We start from the raw sequence: 23,403 nt of genomic DNA, 5'->3' as shown, positions 1-23,403 counted from the left end.
GTAGTCATTAAAAGTGACAATTTATTCATTCACTGAATGCATTCCATGTGCCTGAAACAATTATAATAAACTGAGATGTTTATGGTACGTAAAAAGCTTACAATACTAAACTATGTGTCTATATATACTATGAACACTAAACTATATGTGTGTATATAATATGAAATGCTTGTATACTTGTAGTATATAAGCATTTTTAGAACTATATAGCAAAGACATGAAATGCTGATAGGACAATAGTATTTACATTAGGTAACTAAGCTACTTGAGTTCCTAAACTATATTCAATAACACACTATAACAACAACGATAATAAACAACCTCCTTCAACAACAGCAACAAACATATTTCGGGCATATACAACTCTTTTTTTTTTTTTGAGAGGGAGTCTTGCTCTATCGCCCAGGCTGGAGTGCAGTGGCGCGTCTGGGCTCACTGCAAGCTCCACCTCCCAGGTTCAAGCCATTCTTCTGTCTCAGCCTCCCGAGTAGCTGGGACTACAGGCGCACCCCGCCACACCTGGCTAATTTTTTATATTTTTAATAGAGACAGGGTTTCACCATGTTAGCCAGGATGGTCTCGATCTCCTGACCTCATGATCCACCTGCCTTGGCCTCCCAAAGTGCTGGGATTACAGGCGTGAGCCACCGCGCCTGGCCTACAACTCTTATTAAGTGCCCACAAGATTTTTTTTAAGAGAGAACTTTTGATGCTCCAGAAGTAACTCATAAAATAACACAGCAAAGGGCCATCAAATTCACAATCTAGGAGATAGAGGGGTTCCATTTTGAAATGTCCAAAATGGTGACTTGTGTGTGAAAAGAAACGGGAGCAACACAGCTGCTGCTCATATCGTGGACTAAATGCCAAAGAAAACAAGTAATTTTAGGGCTTAACTTGTGTATACATTCATAAGACTAATCCTTTGGGGTCAGAAAAGTTTGGGGATGGTATCTTCTAGTGATCTATATTTTAAAAATCATTTTTGTTAAACATGGAGTCACCACATGACCCAATAACTTCACTCCTAGACAAATACTCAAAAGAAGTGAAAACATGTGCTTATATAAAATCTTGTGCATGAATGTTTACAACAGCATAATAGCCAGAAAGTAGATACAACCCAAATGTTCATCAACTGATGAAAGGATAACAAAATGTGACATGTCCACACATGGAATGTTATTCCGCCACCAAAAGAAATGAAGTACTGATATATGCTACAACGTGGAAGAACTCTGAAAACATTATGCTAAGTGAAGGAACACAAACACAAAACGACAAATATTGTACAATTCTATTTATATGAAATGTCTAGAGTAAGAAAATCCATACAGACAGAAAATAGATTAGTGGTTACCAGCATCTGGGAAGAAGGGGAACAGAGAGTGACTACTGCTTAATGGGCACAGGGATTCTTTTGGGGGTGAATAATATTCTGGAATTAGATGGTGTGATGGTTGCACAACATTGTAAATATACTAAAACCACAAAACTGTATACTTTAAATTATCAAAATGGTGAATTCTATGTTATGTGAATTTTATCTCAATTTTTTAAAATTTTAATCATTTTTGGCATAATCTAACCACCTCTTACCAAAGAAAGTGTCTGAATGAAAAGACAATTCCAATTACAAATAATAAATCATTTTGATAGTACAGGTGCCTCATTTATTAAAAAACAGTTCATCTTTCTGATAAACCTCAAATATAGTCATTTAAAGTTTCAGACTGCTTTTCTTTACATTTTCCTCTTGCAGTTCTTTACACTATCAACTACAGAAAGAGCAGCTATCTTCTTTTTCTTTCTAATCCCACCTGATGCACTAGTCTATGATCTTGCAGTAGCATAGGCCAAATGGAAAACAGTAACACTCAAGTTATGAGGAGGTGCTTTGCACTTTGAAGTGTTTCAAGATACAAAAACTCTTTATATTGAAATAACTTTGCAATATTCTGTAAATTTACTTGTCAAAAAGACTTCAAAACATGCTGAAAACTACTAAAAGTGGGTCTCCAACAGAAAGCTGTGACAAACATGTATTAAACATAATGTAACAGGTAATCCCCTTCCAGAAAAAAATGAGTGAAGCTGGAGTCCAGTAAGACAGAAATGACATGATTGTCTGAACTTAATATTAAGATGATCTCCAAGGCTGGGCATGGTGGCTCATGCCTGCAATCCCAGCATTTTGGGAAGCCAAGGCAGGAGGACAGCTTGAACCTAGGGTTCGAGACCAGCCTGGACAATACAGCAAGACCCCATCTTAAAAATAATAATAATAAATAAATAAAATGATCTCCCCAAAATGGGAAGGAGGTGGGTTACAGAACACTTAGTAGGATAAAAATAACTCAAGATATTCTAAAATCTATCTCTTTTCAATAAACTAGTCAGTGGGTTTTTCCAACTACAAGAACAATATATCCTTCAATTGTTAGAGCTAACTGGAGAAGGTGGTGAAGGGGTTACAGTGAGGGATCGAGAGTCTAAAACAAAGAAATCGTTATCATTACTTGAAACCTCTGAAGCCCCAACAAGTTACACTGCACCCGTGACTCTCCTCCAGGACCAGCTATAATAATGTCATATATATGTTCCTCCTTTCTCTATAGTGACAAACTAATCTTTATCTTAAGTGCAAAGAAGACCTACTCATCCACATCGATGCTTCTCAAATTGTAATGCTCATACAAATCACCTAGGGATCTCATTAAAATGCAGATTCTCATTCAGTGGGTCTTGGGCCTGAGATTCTTCCATGCCATTAGTACATGGACCACACTTTGAGTGGCAATAATCCAAATTACCCCAAAAGGAAAACCACACCCAATACCAAGTATGTATTAGAGAGGACAGGCAGAAGGCCCAAAGCCAATATATCCAGGCTCAACCTCCTCCCTTTCAAAAGACAACATATCTTATCCCAAAGGACCTGAGACTATGGTGCTTATAGACTGAAGATAGTGCATCATAATTTCAAGGAAAAGAAATGACCACGCACCAAGTGTTGTGACAGTATCCAGCTCATCTTAGATAGCATTCATCCAGTGAGACTGGGTAATATGGTTTGAATGTGTCCCCTCCAAAATTCAGGTGTCGCCAGTGTTACAGTATTAAGAAGTGAATGGCCATGCACGGTGGCTCACGCCTGTAATCCCAGCACTTTGGGAGGCCGAGGCAGGTGGATCACCTGAGTTCAGGGGTTCGAGACCAGCCTGGTCAACATGGTGAAACCCCACCTCTACTAAAAATACAAAAATTAGCTGGGCGTGGTGGCAGGTACCTCTAATCCCAGCTACTCACGAGGCTGAGGCAAGGGAATTGCTCGAACCCAGGAGGTGGAGGTTGCAGTGAGCCGAGATCGCACCACTGCACTCCAGCCTGGGCAACAGAGCGAGACTCTATCTCAAAAAAAAAAAAAAAAAAGTGATGCCTTTAAAAGGTGATGATATCATGAGGGCTCCTCTCTCATGAATGGGATTTAGGCCCTTATAAAAGAGGCTTCACACAGTGGTAGGCCCACTTGCTGTTCCACTTTCTGCCATGTGAGGACACAGCGTTCCTTCCCTCTGGAGAATGCAGCCTTCACAAGGCAGTTGAACCTGCCAGTGCCTTGATCTTTGACTTTCCAGCCTCCAGAACTATGAGAAAATAAATGTCTATTCTTTATAAATCACCCAGTTTCAGGTATTTTGTTACAGCAGCACAAAACTGAGACCAGTAAGACACTGGGTCTGACTGTCTGTGATCTGCCTTTGTCAGTGCCCAGTAAGAAACATCCCCAACAAAGCTGACAAGAACTTATCTCTGCTCACCACTGTTCTCAAAATCTCCCCTCTAGCCATATTTTTAAAACTTGTTGGACTTAGAGAAGGTTAGTCTCTCTTTTCCATCAAGCCTTTTCTACTCTTCACATGGTTAACAGTTTTCCATTCAGACTTCATTTCTTCCCAAAATTCCTTTCCAGAAAGCATTCCCTGGCCCTCTGCAAGCTAGCTGGGTATCCCTATTGCACACTCCTATGACATCCAGGATTTTTTCTCTATCACTGCACTTACCACTCTATTATTGCTCCACTAGACTGATTTTCTCAACCTGAGTTCCCAGGAGAATTAAGCCCCCATACACTAAGGCATCCATTACATGCAATAAATAACAACTCTACTTGGCAGGGAGCAGTGACTCACACCTGTAATCCCAGCATTTTGGAAGGCTGAGGCAGGCGGATCACAAGGTCAGGAGTTCATCAACTTGGTTTCTGGCACATCATTCCCTGCTGCTGTTCCTCCTTCCTTGCTGGCCACCACTCCTCAGCATCCTTTCCTGGATCCTCTTCTTCTGCATACCCATTAAGTTTTGGTATTCCTCAGGCTCTATCCTCAGAGGTCTTCTTTTATCTCTCTATAAAATGTCCATTTATTCAAGTGCAATTGAGGTCACCCAAATCTCTACCTCTAGCCAAGCTCTGATTTCTGAACTCTAAATCCTAATATCTAAATGCCTTCTAGCTTTGCATACCTATATGTCCCTAGGCATCTCAAACTCAACATGTCGAAACAAGTTTATCATCCTACCCTAACTTCTGCCCTTGCCCCCCTTCCTAAATTCCATCTTGGCAAAGGGTGCCACCATCCCCTCAATTACCTGAGCCTAACATGTAGGAGTCACTCCAGCTTCTTCCTATATCCAATCACCATGTTCTAGCTTATTAAACAGTCTTAAATTCATCTCCTCCTTGTATTCCACATGGGCACTGTGACTTCATCTCTCACTGGGACTCTCAACACATAATTTTCTTTTCAGTCTCCCACCAATTTTGCCCCTTTGCTTTAAGTCCTTCACACCTTACCACCACAATGATATTTAATATACAATGTGACTATGTCACCTTCCTCAAAATCATTCAGTGACTCCCCAGTGACTACATACCAACTGAACTCTCTTACACAGACCTTTCACAATGTGACACCACCACCACCACCCCTTCCTCTCCATCTGCCAGCCTGGCCTCATCTCTTGCCACTTTATATCCCTAGCTTGCATTTTAAGCTCAAAAATAAAATAATATCTGTAGTTTTCCAAATCTACCATATTTTCAGAAGTCTCCAATGCCTTTGTACATAATACTGCCTAAATTCATAAGACAGTTATGTATATGCCCTAAATCATTACTAATTCTATAAGACATGAGATAAGAGAAATCTATTGAAATTTTAATAAAAAATGAGAATTTGAACAATAGCAGTAGCAAGCAGCAGTATCACAATACTACTATGAATGATAAACTCTTTGTGGTTTATAAATATTACCAAGTAAATGTCAGTACATTTCCTTAAAATATAATTTCCTTGCCTTTCACTTACAAAAACTGTACTACTACACCATTAACTTAATTCCAAAATCAACAAATTTACAATCATACCCTGTACTTTAAAGCAATAATTACATGACTGAGGGTGATCTTATAGACAGACCATCTAGAACATTTTCAGGTTCCTTCTGAATTCTACTTTCAATAGTGGGGATATATTTGTAGTAAGCAATATTGAAGCTTTTGCCATGACCAGTGTCATACTCTTTTCAGATGGCTAGTCAGGAATGCAACACATAATGAATCTAATTAGTCCAGCGTGAGAGTCATTAGCACAGTTTACCAGATACATCCTGTTATATCCCTACTTGCAGACATTTGGTAGGATTGCACTTCCTGGTCCTCTTGTGGTTGGGTAGCATCAGGTGACTCGTTCTTGCCAATGAGCTATGAGCAGAAGTGACTCCATCACTTCTGGACAGGGGCATTTTAAATGTGGCCCTCCTTGGCTCTGTTTCCTTCTGCCACAGAGAAAGGGAGCACTTCTGATGGTCTATGTTCCATCCATCCTGAGCTTTGGAGTAAAGATAATGCAAAGCAAAGCCCCTAGATGATCTTGATGGACAGTGAGCATGAGTAAGAAACAAACCACATCATTCCAGAATATAACCTTGCCTATCATACAGTTGTTCAGCAATGCAGATGACTCAATGACACACATACTAAAACACCAACATTTTATGTGAATATTTTGTCTTCTGTCAGTAAATGTGGTACACTCAAGAGCTAGAAAAAGTAAATCTGAATTATCATGTGTTGTGGCTGAACCATGTTCTTGGTCCTCATTTCTAAGACTAATAGTAGTAATACCTGACATCTCTCAAGCACTTAGAATGTGCCATCACCGCCCTAAGTATTTATCTACATTAACTCTTTCATTACAATGAATGTGGTTTTCACCAAAACATCTCCATGGGGTTAAGGAGAAATAAATTAGTTTTCTAGAAAATAACCCTGAAATATTAATTAGGAGTTTCCAGCATAAATAAGCTACTCTATCCTTAAACAATACACTCCTTATTTCAGACATTTCAACTTGAATTACAAAGATCTGAGGGCATGTTTAAAGCAGGCAAGAACCTGAAGTATTTGATGCAGAGCTGGCAGTAATGAAGAAAAAAGATGACTGTTAAAAATAGGCTGTGTATATAACAATCTTGGGAAAATCTGATCATGTTAGTGGATATACCTTACCTACCATACTACTCTTGATGGACGCTCCAAAGATCTTGCCCTCCCATCACTGAGTACCTTCCAAGTCTTTTTCAGGCCTGCCATGCAGGCCAAGAAACCAAACAGTTCTAAGAAATTCTAATTCCACTGGAATTGAGAACAATCCAAAATGATAGTGGTTATATAAGAGATTGGATTAAATATAATCTAGTATGATGGGTGCACATTTAAAGAAGAACTTGGAACACAAAACTTTAAAACAATCACTTGAAGGAAAAGTTAGTTGTCAAAGGAAACACTTTACTGTACTAGACCAATTTCATGTGACCATAAGAAGGTTTGAAACAACCATTGAAAATTAGGGATTAAATGTGTACTTTGATTTCTGCATTTGTTTAATTTAGAACAAGAGTAGCCACTCCTATCAACACTTCCTTTATTCTTTCAGACTCAAGTTATTTCTTTCTTTCAGTGCCAATCTCTTCCGAAACACTCACCTATACATCTATTATTCCCTTGCTGAACGCTACTTCCTTAAATCATGTATAGACTTTGCTCTGCTGTAAGTTAAGTGAAATAATCCTGTCTTGAGAGAAATTTAGACTTGCTAACAAAGTACTTGACTGATTTATTCCCACTTTATCCTCTCAGTACCCTGCAGGTGCTGCACAAATACATGTGGGAGAAATAAATGAGTCCCTAGCATTATAGGTTTCCAACAGGCATCAATGTATCAAGCATATTCCTACCTGTCTTACTATATTTTTAACAGTTTCAATGAGTAAAAGTTTCACTTGAAATCCATCTCTTTTGCTAATTAGGTTCTGTATCACATTGTTTTGCCGATTGGGTGTAATTTTAATATGCTCTGTCAGCCTCTTTTACTCTTATTTTCTCTGAGCCAATCACTATGGCTGCATCAACTAAAACACCACAGCTGAATTCTGGGCTCCCAAGACTCCTTTGGTACAACCAAAAAAAGTTCCAGAATTCTGGCTCTCAAGGCTGGTCCTCTACTTTGGTTTTTGCTCCCAGTATGGCTCTAGTCAATTCTCCCAGCTTGAGGATCAAATCCTATCCTTGACTCCTAGCCCAGTGGCTGCTTCTACCACTCTGCTTATAACAAAACAGTCCCACATTTCTGAACTTAGTACCCTGTCCCAAAGCCCCAGTAGGACCCACTTCCTCCTATATGACAACTGCCTACCTGCCTTTTGAATACCTGTGCATCCAAATACTATGAATTTGGAATCTGCTGCCATTGAGTCAGGAATGGCATCTAGGTCTGTAACCCCTTTGACTCTTTGCCTTGAACAGCAAGCTGCAACTCTGATGTGACTTTTATTGTTGGGTCAGCTCCACTGTCTAGGGCAAGTATTTGTTAAGGTTCTCCCTCATTCTCAACACCTGTCTCCATAATGTCCTATCATACCTCTCCAGTCCTAAGATACAACCACTAGAATTCTAATTAATATTTTCTGAATTGTTTATTTTCTGAGACTAACACTAAGCTTTTAGTTATGTCAACTGATAGTCATCTTGTTTATCCATGATGGCAACTTAAGATATTACCTATTACCTAATGCTAAAGCATATATTTTGATTTTCTAAATGTATGCTAATTATTATGACACTGACAATATCTGTCTACAGATCAAATAACTCTCTCCTTGATATCTCTGGAATAACAAATAACAGTATGATCATGAAGCCAGGAGATGTAAATCTGAATACCACTCTGTTACTCCTTAGTTATATGTGCCCTAAATAAGATGCTTAAACCGAGCCCCAGTTTTCTCATTCACAAAATTGGGATAGAGACAACAGCATACAAAAGAATAGTACAGGGCACTAAATACAGTACCTGGTACACAGTAAGCACCAGTAAGTTAGCAGCTGTTATTAGCACCCACAGGGTTTATATATGCATATTTGTAATTTACCATATTGGGGTATTAAGAGAAGGAAAATAATAGAATAAACTCATTATGGTTAACCAAAAGATGAAAGACAAGTATGGGCTATGGTTATGGGAGGTGAACTTGATGAAAAAAAGGGAAAGAGAATGGAAGAAGCAGGGCAAAGATCAAATAAATGGCAAACAAGAGTTTACTGAGCTGGCAGCAATGTTCGAAGAGTCTCTGTAAAAGGGTGCCATGGTCCCCCTTTCAGTTTCCCTTGAGGGCAGGATCCTCAGAAGAGTTAGGAGCCCCCTACTTCTTCCAATGTCTGGGAGAGTTAGTAGAGGGGCTGCTGTACTCAGCCAATAGCATACCAGGAAGAGAAAGCTTTGATCCATACATGCCTCCCTGAAACCTAAAATTTTCACAATCCTCTCTTGCCAAATCATTCTCATCTTGAAATAAAACAAATCCTCTCTCTTTCTCTATTCCCATCCTTTAAACCTTAGCTCTAATGTAACCTCTATGAAGTCTTCCCCAATTCTTTCAAATAGAGTTTGTTTCTCCCATAACAGTGTGGTATTTGTTTCCATCCTGCAAACCGTACCATAATTGTTTCCATTCTCTTCCCAACCAGCCTATGAACTCCTTAAGGGCAAAGCCTGTGACCTATTCTAGTTTGTATCTCTAGAATCTAACACAGGGCAGGATGAATGGTAGATGAGAAGCCACTGGGTACCTTGAACTGCTCCAGGCAGAACTGTCAGGATCAATGCTTCCTAACCATTTGGGGACATGATCTCCACTTTGAAAATCTGAGGGAAAGGATATTAAGCTGTAAGTCAAGAGATCTGGATTCTATCCCTGGTTCTGCCAAAAACTCTCAGTCCTCAAACCAGTCACTCTCACAGTACCTTAATATGCCAATCAACAAAGGAAGAAACTATCATTTGCCCCTCATCTATCTTTCATTAGATGTCTGTAATAAAAAGTATAAGGAGACAGTAAAAATGTGGAAGAATCTGAACTTCGAAGAGTTATATAAGAGTAAATTATTTTCCATTATTGCCTCACAGCTTGATACTCATACAGCTATCTATTTTGCCAAAAATCATGCTGTGAAATAAATTGACTATTTACTACTATAACGAAAAGAACTGTTGTTTTTCTAAAACCCCAAAAGCCCTGTAGTTTACATACCCAAGAGGAGTGAGCACGACAAGCAGAAAGAAGCAAAGATGAATAATCCAATTAATCCACATTGGCTCACGCTAGTGACTACAGATTCCTTTGATAACAATATGCTTTTGTACTAACAAACCTGTAAGACAATTGGCCAGTATGTTTGGAGATGTTTATATTCTAGACATCAGGGATTCTTGATGACAGTCCGAATATTCTCTTCTCCCTACTTTGACCCTGTCACCAACAACTATCACAGGTGGGCTAAGGACAACAGAACTCCCCCACTTCAGAATAAGAAGCTGTGAAATATTCTAACTAATGAGGCCTGAGAGACGTACCTAATGGGGCTGACTTTAACACACAAAGCAATTGTCAGGCAGCCACTGTGAAGACTCTCGGGAGCTCCACAGAAACAAAATAATAAGGAACCCGGGGCTACCCTCTACATTTCAAATCTTCTGAAAGCTTCAGAGGCAGCCAGCAGCCCCTCTGTAGGAGCTACTTAAACAGATAACAGTTTGTAGAAGTAGGTAGCACTAAGCTAATTTTATGACCTAGAAATTCATAAAATTAGGCCTCTAGGGAAAAACACAACTTTGTTGTATTCAGTTTTAAAAGAGGTACAGATTTTTGTCCAAGAAAAAAAGGCACCAAGGCAGAAACAAGAATGCTCAAGTCCCAAACCTTTCCTCCAGACCTCAACAACAACAAACACTTTAACCCTCAACCTACCCCCAAGCGTTGGTCAGCAATCTACCCCATCATCTTAGACTTCCTGCCTGAAGCAAGAGCATTTCTAACAGCACAGGAAAGGCTGTGCTGACTGTCTTATCAATAAAGGGGGTGAGAAACAAGGAAAACAATGCAACAGACTTACTTATTCATATGTTTGCTTATTTTGGCCATCTCTTGCCTGAGTCCAAGGGCAGAAAGGATGCCAGGTTACTTGGCCTTGCTCTTTTAAGCAATCTCATACACTTTTGTAGAGCTCCACTGGTGCTCTACTGTATGCTTTCCATGCCTACTGTACAACCAGTCAGCACCTCTACCTGCTCTGGTCTGCTCTAGACCCACCCAACTTGCTAACCATTCTTCTGCTTCTCCCTATTCTACCACTCTCATGTCTTAGGGTAAAAGATGCCACCATCTTTCTGTTCTTTCTTTGGCTCTTCTTCATTACAATGCTGCCTCTTTACTCCCTCAAATGACCTCTAGGAATGTTTCCTTTGGTTTGACCTGGCCCTAATACACTTCTCTTATCTTCTTGGACCTGGTCAACACCATGCTAGATTCAAGAAAACACAGTGACCTAAATCAACCTATATACCTACAACATGAAGCCAGCCTTTAGCTATGCTTTCAAGGAATCCAGGGAGGACACTGTATCAACAATTGGCAGCAACTGGGGGTGAAGCTGGGAGGTGGATCTGAACTAGGAAAGTTCACTGTAATTCAAAAAGAAAAAAGAGGATTCCCAGACAAAATGGCCAAATAGGAACAGCTTCTGCCTGCAGCTCCCAGTGAGACCAATGCAGAAGGCGGGTGATTTCTGCATTTCCAACTGAGGTACCTGGTTCATCTCACTGGGACTGGTTAGCCAGTGGGTGCAGCCCACGGAGGGCAAGCCAAAGCAGGGTGGGGTGTTACCTCACCCAGGAAGCGCAAGGGGTCAGGGAACTCCCTCCCCTAGCCAAGGGAAGCCGTGAGGGACTGTGCTGTGAGGAACATTGCACTCTGGCCCAGATATTATGCTTTTCCCACAGTCTTCGCAACCCTCAGACCAGGAGATTCCCTCGGGTGCCTATACCACAAGGGCCCTGGGTTTCAAGTACAAAACTGGGCAGCCGTTTGGGCAGACACCGAGCTAGCTGCAGGAGTTTTTTTTCGTACCCCAGTGACTCCTGGTATACCAGTGAGAGAGAACTGTTCACCCTGCTGGAAAAGGGGTTGAAGCCAGAGAGCCAAGTGGTCTAGCTCAGCGGATCCCACCCTCATAGAGCCCAGCAAGCTAAGATCCACTGGTTTGAAATTCTCGCTGCCAGCATAGCAGTCTGAAGTCGACCTGGGACACTTGAGCTTGGTGGGGAGGGGCGTCTGCCATTACTGAGGCTTCAGTAGGCGGTTTTCCCCTCACAGTGTAAACAAAGCCACCAGGAAGTTCGAGCTGGGTACCACAAAGCCCCTGTAGCCAGACTACCTCTCTAGAGTCCTTCTCTCTGGATAGGGCATCTCTGAAAGAAAGGCAGCAGCCCCAGTCAGGGGCTTATAGGTAAAACTCCCATCTCCCTGGGACAGAGCACCTGGGGGAAGGGGCGGGTGTGGGTGCAGCTTCAGCAGACTTAAACATTCCTGCCTGCCAGCTCTGAAGAGAGCAGCAGATCTCCCAGCACAGCGCTCTAGCTCTGCTAAGGGACAGATTGCCTCCTCAGATTGCCTCCTCAAGTGGGTCCCTGACCCCCGTGCCTCCTGACAGGAAGACGCCTCCCAGCAGGGGTCAACAGACACCTCATACAAGAGAGCTCCAGCTGGCATCTGGTGGGTGCCTCTCTGGGATGAAGCTTCCAGAGGAAGGAGGAGGCAGCAATCTTTGCTGTTCTGCAGCCTCCACTGATGATACCCAAGCAAACAGGGTCTGGAGGGGACCTCCAGCAAACTCCAGCAGACCTGCAGAAGAGGGGCCTGACTGTTAGAAGAAGAACTAACAAACAGAAAACAATAGCATCAACATCAACAAAAAGGACCACCACACAAAAACTCCATCCAAAGGTCACCAACAGGAAAGACCAAGGGTAAATAAATCCACAAAGATGAGGAAAAACCAGTACAAAAAGGCTGAAAATTCCAAAAGCCAGAATGCCTCTTCTCTCCAAAGGATCACGACTCCTTGCCAGCAAGAGAACAAAACTGGACGGAGAATGAGTTTGACGAACTGGCAGAAGTAGGCTTCAGAAAGTGGGTAATAACAAACTCCTCCGAGCTAAAGGAACATGTTCTAACTCAATGCAAGAAAGCTAAGAACATTGATAAAAGGTTAGAGGAATTGCTCACTAGAATAACCAGTTTAGAGAAGAACATAAATGACTAGATGGAGCTAAAAAACACAGCATGAGAACTTCGTGAAGCATATACAAGTATCAGTAGATGAATTGATCGAGTAGAAGAAAGGATATCAGAGACTGAAGATCAACTTAATAAAATAAAGCATGAAGACAAGATTAGAGAAAAAAGAATGAAAAGGAACTAACAAAGCCTCCAAGAGATATGGGACTATGTGAAAAGACCAAACCTACGTTTGATTGATGTACCTGAAAGCGACAGGGAGAATGGAACCAAGTTGGAAAACACACTTCAGGATATTATCCAGAACTTCCCCAACCTAGCAAGACAGGCCAACATTCAAATTCAGGAAATACAGAGAACATCATAAAGATACTCCTCAAGAAAGGCAACCCCAAGACACATATTGTCATAAATGAAGGAAAAGTTGAAATGAAGGAAAAAGGTTGAAATCTAGGAAAAAAATGTTAAGGGCAGCCAGACAGAAAGGTTGGGTTACCCACAAAGGGAAGCCCATCAGACTAACAGTGGATCTCTCTGCAGAAACCCTACAAGCCAGAAGAGAGTGAGGGCCAATATTCAACATTCTTAAAGAAAAGAATTTTCAACCCAGAATTCATATCCAGCCAAACAAAGCTTCATAAGTGAAGGAGAAATAAAATCCTTTACAGACATGCAAATCCTGAGGGATTCTGTCACCACCAGGCTTGCCTTACAAGAGCTCCTGAAGGGAGCACTAAATATGGAAAGGAAAAACTGGTACCAGCCACTGCAAAAAAACAAACCAAAATGTAAAGATCATTGACACTATGAAGAAACTGCATCAACTAATGGGCAAAATAACCAGCTAGCATCGTAATGACAGGATCAAATTCACACAAAACAATATTAAACTTACATGTAAATGGGCTAAATCCCCCAATTAAAAGGCACAGACTGGCAAATGGGATAAAGAGTCAAGACCCATCAGTGTACTGTATTTAGGAGAGCCATCTCACGTGCAGAGACACACATAGGCTCAATATAAAGGGATGGAGGAATATTTACCAAGCAAATGGAAAGCAAAAAAAAGCAGGGGTTGCAATCCTAGTCTCTGATAAAACAGACTTTAAACCAACAAAGATCAAAAAAGACAAAGAAGGGCATTACATAATGGCAAAAGGATCAACGCAAAAAGAAGAGCTAACTATCCTAAATATACATGCACCCAATACAGGAGCACCCAGATTCATAAAGCAAGTTCTTAGAGACCTACAAAGAGACTTAGACTCCCACACAATAATAGTGGGAGACTTTAACACCCCACTGTCAATAATAGACAAGACAACAAGACACTGTCAATAACAGACAATAATCAACAAGACAAAAAATTAACAAGGATATTCAGGACTTGAACTCAGCTCTGGATCAAGACAACCTAATAGTCATTTACAGAACTCTCCACTCCAAATCAACAAAATATACATTCGTCTCAGTACCACATCACACTTATTCTAAAACTGACCACATAATTGGAAGTAAAACACTTCTCAGCAAATGCAAAACAACGGAAATCTTAACAAACAGTCTCTCAGACCACAGTACAATCAAATTAGAATTCAGGATTAATAAACTCACTCAAAACCGCACAACTACATGGAAACTGAACAACCTGCTCCTGAATGACTACTGGGTAAATAATGAAATTAAGGCAGAAATAAATAAGTTCTTTGAAACCAATGAGAACAAAGACACAATGTACCAGAATCTCTGGGATACAGCTAAAGCAGTCTTTAGAAGGAAATTTATAGCACGAAATGCCCACAGGAGAAAGCGGGAAAAATTTAAAATCAACACCCTAACATCACAATTAAATGAACTAGAGAAGCAAGAGTAAACAAATTCAAAAGTTAGCAGAAGACAAGAAATAACTAAGATCGGAGCAGAACTGAAGGAGATAGAGACATGAAAAACCATTCAAAAAAATCAATGAGTCCAGGAGCTGGTTTTTTGAAAACATTAACAAAATAGATAGACCAGTAGACAGCCTAATAAAGAAGAAAAGAGAGAAGAATCAAATAGACGCATTAAAAAATGATAAAGGGGAGATCACCACTGATCCCACAGAAATACAAACTACCATCAGAGAATACTATAAACACCTCTACACAAATAAACTAGAAAATCTAGAAGAAATGGGTAAATTCTTCCCAAACACCCTCCCAAGACTAAACCAGGAAGAAGTCAAATCCCTGAACAGACCAATAACAAGTTCTGAAATTGAGCCAGTAATTAATAGCCTACCAACCAAAAAAAGGCCCAGGACCAGATGGATTCACAGCCGAATTCTACCAGAGGTACAAAGAGGAGCTGGTATCATTCCTTCTGAAAGTATTCCATACAATAGAAAAAGAGAGACTCCTCCCCAACTCATTTTATGAGGCCAGCATCATCCTGATACCAAAACCCGGCAGAGACACAACAAAAAAAGAAAATTTCAGGCCAGCATCCCTGATGAACATCGATGCGAAAATCCTCAATAAAATACTAGCAAACCAAATCCAGCAGCACATCAAAAAGCTTATCCACCACGATCAAGTTGGCTTCATCCCTGGGATGCAAGGCTGGTTCAATATATTCAAATCAATAAATGTAATCCATCACATAAACAGAACCAATGACAAAAACCACATGATTATCTCAATAGATGCAGAAAAGGCCTTTGACAAAATTCAACATCCCTTTATGCTAAAAACACTCAATAAACTAGGTATTGGAACATAGCTCAAAATAGTAAGAGCTATTTATGACAAACCCATAGCCAATATCATACTCAATGGGCAAAAGCTGGAAGCATTTCCTTTGAAAACCGGCACAAGACAAGGATGCCCTCTCTCAGCACTCTATTCAACGTAGTACTGGAAGTTCTGGCCAGGGCAATCAGGCAAGTGAAAGAAATAAAGGGTATTCAAACAGGAAGAGAGGAAGTCAAATTATCTCTGTTTGCAGACGACATGATTGTATATTTAGAAAACCCCAATGTCTCAGCCCAAAATCTCCTTAAGTTGATACGCAACTTCAGCAAAGTCTCAGAATACAAAATTAATGTGCAAAAATCACAAGCATTCCTATACACCAATAATGGAGTGCCAAATCATGAGCAAACTCCCATTCACAATTGCTACAAAGAGAATAAAGTACCTACGAATACAACTTACAAGGGATCTGAAGAACCTCTTCAAGGAGAACTACAAACGACTGCTCAAGGAAAGAGAGGACACAAATGGAAAAATATTCCATGCTCATGGATAGGAAGAATCAATATTGTGAAAATGGCCATAGTGCCCAAAGTAATTTAGATTCAATGCTATTCCCAGCAAGCTACCATTGACTTTCTTCACAGAATTAGAAAAAACTTTAAATTTCATATGGAACCAAAAAAGAGCCCATATAGCCAAGACAATCCTAAGCAAAAACAATAAAGCTGGAGGCATCACGCTACCTGACTTCAAACTATACTACAAGGCTACAGTAATAAAAACAGCATGCTACTGGTACCAAAACAGATATATAGACCAATAGGACAGAATATAGGCCTCAGAAATAACACCACACATCTACAACCATCTGATCTTTGACAAACCTGACAAAAACAAGCAATGGGGAAAGGATTCCCTACTTAATAAATGGTGCTGGGAAAACTAGCTAGCCATATGTAGAAAACTGAAACTGGACCCCTTGTACAAAAATTAACTCAAGATGGATTAAAGGTTTATATGTAAGACCTAAAACCATAAAAACCCTAGAAGAAAACCTAGGCAATACCATTCAGGACATAGGCATGGGCAAAGACTGTATGACTAAAACATGAAAAGCAATTGCAACAAAAACCAAAATTGACAAATGGGATCTAATTAAACTAAAGAGCTTCTGCACAGCAAAAGAAACTATCATCAGAGTGAACAGGCAACCTACAGAATGGGAAAAAACTTTTTGCAATCTATCCATCTGACAAAGGGATAATATCCAGAATCTACAAGGAACTTAAACAAATTTACAAGAAAACAAACCATCAAAAAGTGGGCAAAGGATATGAACAGACACTTTTCAAAAGAAGACATTTATGTGGCCAACAGACATATAAAAAAAGGTCATCAACACTGGTCATTAGAGAAATGCAAATCAAAACCACAATGAGATATTATCTCATGCCAGTTAGAATGGAGATCACTAAAAAGTCAGGAAACAACTGATGCTGGAGAGGATATGGAGAAATAGAAATGCTTTTACACTGTTGGCAGGAGTGTAAATTAGTTCAACCATTGTGGAAGACAGTGTGGTGATTCTTCAAGGATCTAGAACTAGAAATACCATTTGACCCGGCAATCCCACTACTGTGTATATACCCAAAGGATTATAAATCATTCTACTGTAAAGACACATGCACACATATGTTTATTGTAGCACTATTCATAATAGCAAAGACTTGGAACCAACTCAAATGCCTATCAATGTTAGACTGGATAAAGAAAATGTGGCACATATACACCATGGAATACTATGCAGCCATAAAAAAGAATGAGTTTATGTCCTTTGCAGGGACATGGATGAAGCTGGAAACCATCATTCTCAGCAAACTAACACAGGAACAGAAAACCAGACACCACATGTTCTCACTCATAAGTGGGAGGTGAACAATGAGAACATATGAGCACAGTGAGGGGAACATCACATACAATGGGGCCTGTCGGGGGGTGCGGACAAGGGGAGGGATAGCATTAGGAGAAATACCTAATATAGATGATGGGTTAATGGGTGCAGCAAACCACCATGGCACATGTATACCTATGTAACAAACCTGCTCATTCGGCACATGTATCCCAGAACTTAGAGTATAATATAAAAAAAAAAAAGAAACCCTGCACTTCACAGCACTAATAAAAATTACACTTAAATTTGTGTAAGTGTGATCAGTATCTGTCTTTTCCTACCTGTACTCCCCATTAAACTATAAGCTCCATAAGGGCAAGAACTACGTCAATCCTACCCATTACTGAATTCCCTACACCCTATGAATACTTGGCATATAGCTATAACTCAATTACTTTAGCTGTATCAGATTAAAAAGAATGTATGCCTCAACAAAGCTCTGAGATAAAATGGTACTCCTCACATCACATCTTTTTTGGAAAAGCTAATAACATTTCTTGAGCTCCTGCCATTCTAAGATTTTTAGGCAGTATTCTAAAATTTTTACATGTATTCTCATTTAATTTTCATGACAAACCTATGAAGTAGGTACCATGATTATTCCCATTTTACAGATGAGACATTTGCAGCAGAAAGGTTGTACAATTCACTCAAAGTTATAGAGATGAATGGCAGAGATGAGATTCAAATCTAAGTAGCCTAGCCTAAAAGCCCATACTTTTAGTCACTACTCTATAACACATATTATTGAAGAAGACACCAAATTCTTCAAATAAATAAAACAAAAAAGCCAAATAAAACAAATGATATGAAGACAAATTCAGACTTAGATACATCTATAACACGTATTATTGAAGAAGACACCAAATTCTTCAAATAAATAAAACAAAAAAGCCAAATAAAACAAATGGTATGAAGACAAATTCAGACTTAGATACATAAGTCTCCAATCCTACATGACAATTCAAAGATATTGTCACCACACATCATTCCAATGCCTGATCCTTACTTTTATTTAAAACCACCAAAACTAAAACCATATCTTCCTTTCCAATTAACAGACATAGATGGAGACCGAAACCCAAAATACTCTCATATTAAAAACATTTTCTTCTGCCACTAAATCCCTGATTTATAAAAACACAGACAAATTATTTTTATCTGCCAAGGCACCCAATCACCAAACTGGGCCAAAAGAACTCCATATGTATTGCCTGGGTTTTCCACTGGAGGCAGCAGAAACGTGTGGGGACTGCTACTGTCTCCATGGCTTTGTCTTTCTAGTTCTCCCTGCATAGGATGTAGGAAAATAATACATACCAAGTTTGAATGGGCCCTCAGTATTTATTCAAAAGAATACCAAAAACCAGTGCAAGGCATGTGACAGGGAGGATGGATCACTAGAGACAGAGCAAGGAGAACTCATTTAATTAGCAATCTGCCCAGCAGATGCTTCTAAGTTCCAAGCATTCGGTAGCATGCTTCCAAGATTACACCCCATCTTACCACAGCGCCTAAGGGGTCTGTGACTCCTCCAGTTTATGATGCCTTGTTGGTGCACCATGGAACGTGAAAGGCCCTAAGAAATCTGTAATTAGAAAGGGAAAATTTAACTCACCTTCCAATGCTCCTCGGGAAGCAGTTTCACGACCACCAGATCCCCATTTAAGGCTCTATTACGAGCAACAACGCCATCAATAAAAATGTCTCGATCACCATCCTAGGTTGGAAAAAGAAATAAAACAATAGTGAGCTTAAAAACACATAAAGCAAAAAACAGATTGCCTGCTTTCATAACTGAAATAGAAAACAGCAAGTTATTCTTAGGTTATCCTTTTTTGTATTAAATAAAGCAAGCTGATACCTTTTTAATACTAAATGAATTTTTTACATATCAAGAAAGTATAAAAATAGAAGGTATGCAAGAGAACAGAAGAGGAACAACATATAATCTCCCCCAAGAAAACAAACTGAGGGCAGGAGTAGCAATGGCTCTAAGATTTGGACTCTCTAGGAGGAAACCAGCAAATTCATAATGCCCCCCAAGAAAGTGGCAGAGAGAATAAATTGTGGTTGTTTTTACGGAGACCTAAGTAGAGGGCAAAGAAGAGAAGGAAAGAGATGTAATATGAGATTCATCACGTGATCTTCACACTCTACCGACCTTGCTGACTTAGGACCACCGTGAACTCCAGACAATGAACACAAGATACAGACACTTTCATCCTCACTCACTCACTCAGAAACAACCCACTTTAAATAATGTGGCTCCCCAGTAAACTCCCCAGGTGTCAACTTCTTGGCTTAAATAGGTGCCAGAGTCTTCTTAGTAAGCCAAATCACTTTGTAATTTTAAATAAACAAGATAGCCAAGGAAATGCAGGCCTTCACCAGCAGTCAGGGTTCCTGAGAAAATGAAATATTTTCAAAATGTTTCACCAACAAACATGTATTCTTATCCTTCTATTCTCTACAAGTTTATATGATGTGCTCTTTTTCAGAGAATAAGAAAGAAGTAAAACATTTTTTCTTACAGGAGGTGATAGCAAAAGAGTCTGGAACATCATCATTCAAATTTTTCTAATAGAGACACTTGACATAGATAAGATTGAACATAACACTCAATGGACTGAAGGTGATTACTATGAAATTTTGGCTAAAGTTAAAATTAACATCCCCAAATCACCAAATCAAAAAAAGGTGGGGGGGAAGATTTTAGTCACTCAGCATTTTTTACAGCTTCCACTTACAAACCATTAGAGATCTTCTAGAATAGTTTTTCTGCTCAATTTCCAGTTTAGCTATGGGTTGACAGCTGTGGCTTGCACACTCTGCCAAAACTGACCCCACCCTAGTCCCTGAGGAAAAGCTACTGTGTTAGCCACAAAACATGACTGTAGTTGACCTCTTGACAAGCTTCTCAGAGAGATGTGGAAGAGACAGCCAGTAAACAGAGAGAGAACAACTGAAATAAGGCACATCACCATCTATTGCTGCCTTTTGCAATTCAAAAAGCAATAGGATCTCTCAGACCTCCTTGGAATGAAAAATGGGCTGTTTGGAGGTCACCCTAACCCATACTCACGTGTCAAACATATGCAATGAAATGCCTCTATTATAAGCAGCTACAACCACCCTTTGGCAGCGCAGAGATTTCAGATTGATGGGATGATAGTACTGTCACCTTACAATCCCAGGAAACCAAGGAAAGCAGGGCTGAGTTGAACCTCAGACAACACAAAAATCTATAGCTACTGCATCATACTCAGCTCTTCCTTGATTCATTCAGAAGACTGATCTGCCACTGAATCTCTTACTTTAAAGACACTAAGCTTGGGAACTGCTCAATATTAAAAGTTTGAGTCATCTCTTTTAACCACTTTTTTAGGCCAAAGATTTCAGCTCTTTGTTTGAATGCCAGAAGTCTTGTTCTACCCATCAGAAAGAATAGATAATAGAAAAAAAAGAAAGAAAAACAGATAATGAACTTCCCTGGAAGAAAAATAATGGAATTGGGAGGTGGGCATGTGGTAATCAGACTAAAGACTTAGAGGACTGGGGGAAGGAGGACAACACAAATATGCCATGATGGTCACAGCATCCTTCATTGACGGAACAGTTCCCCTTGGACCAAAAATAAATTCCACCACTGTACAAAGGGTGCCTCCTATGACACGATGCATTAAAAAGTTAGAGAGCTTCTTAGATTTACATAATTCAGAATAGAAACTGTGCTTTTTAAAAATGACAGGTTTTTCCATCTGATCAATTTTCTCCTCTTTATCCTATCCCCAAATAGGATAAAAGGCATGACAATAATATCATTTTATCTTGGTTTGCTTGAAAGTCACATGATTTTACTCACATTCTGTATTTCATTTTTATTGAGAACCTCACAAAACTAGCAAGTACACATAAGTTACTCATCCCGTATAGTTTAGATGTGTCATGAAATGAAAACCAACTTTCTGTCAGTAGAAATTATAATGAACCTAAGTCAAGTTCCCCCAAAACAAAGTATTATTTTATACCTGATGACTAATTCACTGTTCTTCACCTCTTGACCTAGGGAGATATTTTAGCATAGCAAATGACATTGTGTAAATTCACAACCATTTTTAGAGTCAGTAAGAGCAAACCTAAATAATTTAAACAAATCTCTATTTTTGTCTCTCTAAAAACTTTAGAATGTGAGGAACATTAGACAACATTTACTCCATCCCCTCATTTTACAAATGAGGAAGCCACTGTATGTCCTACTGTCAGAGCAAAAGCCTCATCTTTCATATTCATTCCTGCCTTTATGCTCCTAGCTTAAGCCGGTAACAATTAGGCCCTGGTTCTGACATTCTACTTCCCAGTCTATCTGCAGGCATTTTTCATCCCATATATTTTACATTTGTCATAAAATGAAAATCAACTTTCTATCAGTAGAAGCTATAATGAACCTAAGTCAAGTTTCCAGTTCATACAAGTTCATATTTGACATGGATATGAGATATGTATACTCAGAAATCTAGACCACAGGTGGTTATGGGCTTTATGTATGAGTAATCTGTTGCCTCTATTATTGCCCTCTTCAGTTGCTTTCTATAATGCTTCTGGAAACTGAAACCCACAAAGCAAGAATGTAGGACTGTTCCCGTGTCCAAAACCAGAGTGTCTACAATCACTTGCAATGGGCCTTGATTGGTAGCTCTTATGATCTATTCTTAATTACCTAGAGGTGAATTGTTTTTCTCTGAGACAATATTACGACTCAAGCAGGAGCCAAACAAAAGAATAAAAGAGGCATAGAAATAAGCCAATCCTAATATCGCAACTGTCTAAAAATTTCTAAATATGACGTAGTAAGAATACAATTTTAAGTAAGAGAACAACTATGAGCTTTTAAAACATCACCACCTTTTGCTTTCGTGTCTTAGCTTTCTTTAACAAGCCAGGTTACACCATGGAGATACATCATTTGCAGATGTAAACTACATGAATTTAGCTTGCAGGAACCATAGGACCTCTGCTCTGGCCTTGCTCCAGCCACAACCCTCCCCATCAGACAAGGAGTTCACAGGGCCAAATGGATGTGCTTCCCTAAAATAAGCAGCCCCAAGCCTACCTCCAGGACATATACAGGCACTTCCCCACCACTGGAGGCACCCCCTCAACGGGGGTGCCTCCACTCAATGGCAGGTATTTCTAATGGGTATGGACATAGCTCAGATACATGGGATAGGATGCCCACGTTTGGGCATGAAAGGGCCCTCACTGAATGCATGGGAGTCACAAGGGGACAGGGAGCTAGCACTGAGAAGGGAAGAGGGGCAAGCCAGAGGTGAAGCCATGTTTCAGCATGGAGCTGCAAGAAATCTGAGAATTCTACATTTGAACTCAGGTATATGAAGGTGTATTTGGCAAGGAATAGACTTTGTCTATTCCTACATGGAATATATAGAATAATATATTTTACTTGATGGTGGTTTTGATGTCTAACTTTTCAATATTTGATTTAAGGTATGTGTGCCTTCTTTTCTACTTCTGTCCTAGGTCCCACACTTGCTAGGAGCCAACCCAATAGGGATTTAACTTAGGGAAATTCTATACTGTGTAATCAGGGAAGAGAGGAAGCAGCAAAATTTTCAAAATGCTGTAGTTCCCCTTATCACTCCAATCAATAAGAGCAAACTTAAGCATGCACAAGAGACAAGAGGTCTGAATATACCCAGTTCCCAGCTGTCTCTCAGGATGAACTTACTACATTGAGTGACATTTTCATGCTTAAAAATCTGTGTCTTTCATACGTGAGGGCTCCTAATACAATCAAGTTCCTTCAACTGGTATATTCTTGAAGAAACAGTCATGCTTTCTTATGGGAAAAAAACATTGGTTATGCAGGACGTACTGAGAGATGGTTTATCCGTCTCCAACACAGCACCTTCCTAAGAGATTTTCTGGGCAGTTTTTATGATTCCTGGATGTAAATTTAAGCTTATGAGCAAATTCTGGAAACTAACACATATGTAAACT

The 23,403-nt window shown here is 39.7% G+C and overlaps 1 protein-coding gene across 4 annotated transcripts in view; it reads right to left on the bottom strand.

Annotated features, from left to right (window-relative positions):
- The window catches only part of DIS3L2 (DIS3 like 3'-5' exoribonuclease 2), a 365,113-nt gene that overhangs the window by 275,235 nt on the left and 66,475 nt on the right, over positions 1-23,403 (bottom strand). For all 4 annotated transcript variants that reach the window (XM_055379766.2, XM_055379768.2, XM_055379769.2 and 1 more), the window contains exon 5: positions 19,001-19,102. In XM_055379766.2, the coding sequence (XP_055235741.1) occupies positions 19,001-19,102 (102 nt within the window). The remainder of the gene's footprint in view (positions 1-19,000; positions 19,103-23,403) is intronic.

The sequence above is a fragment of the Gorilla gorilla genome, chromosome 11, assembly GCF_029281585.2.
Source record: "Gorilla gorilla gorilla isolate KB3781 chromosome 11, NHGRI_mGorGor1-v2.1_pri, whole genome shotgun sequence".
Lineage (NCBI taxonomy): Eukaryota > Metazoa > Chordata > Mammalia > Primates > Hominidae > Gorilla > Gorilla gorilla.
Note: the sequence above shows the minus strand (reverse complement) of the source record. Positions and strands in the feature narration are given on the sequence as shown.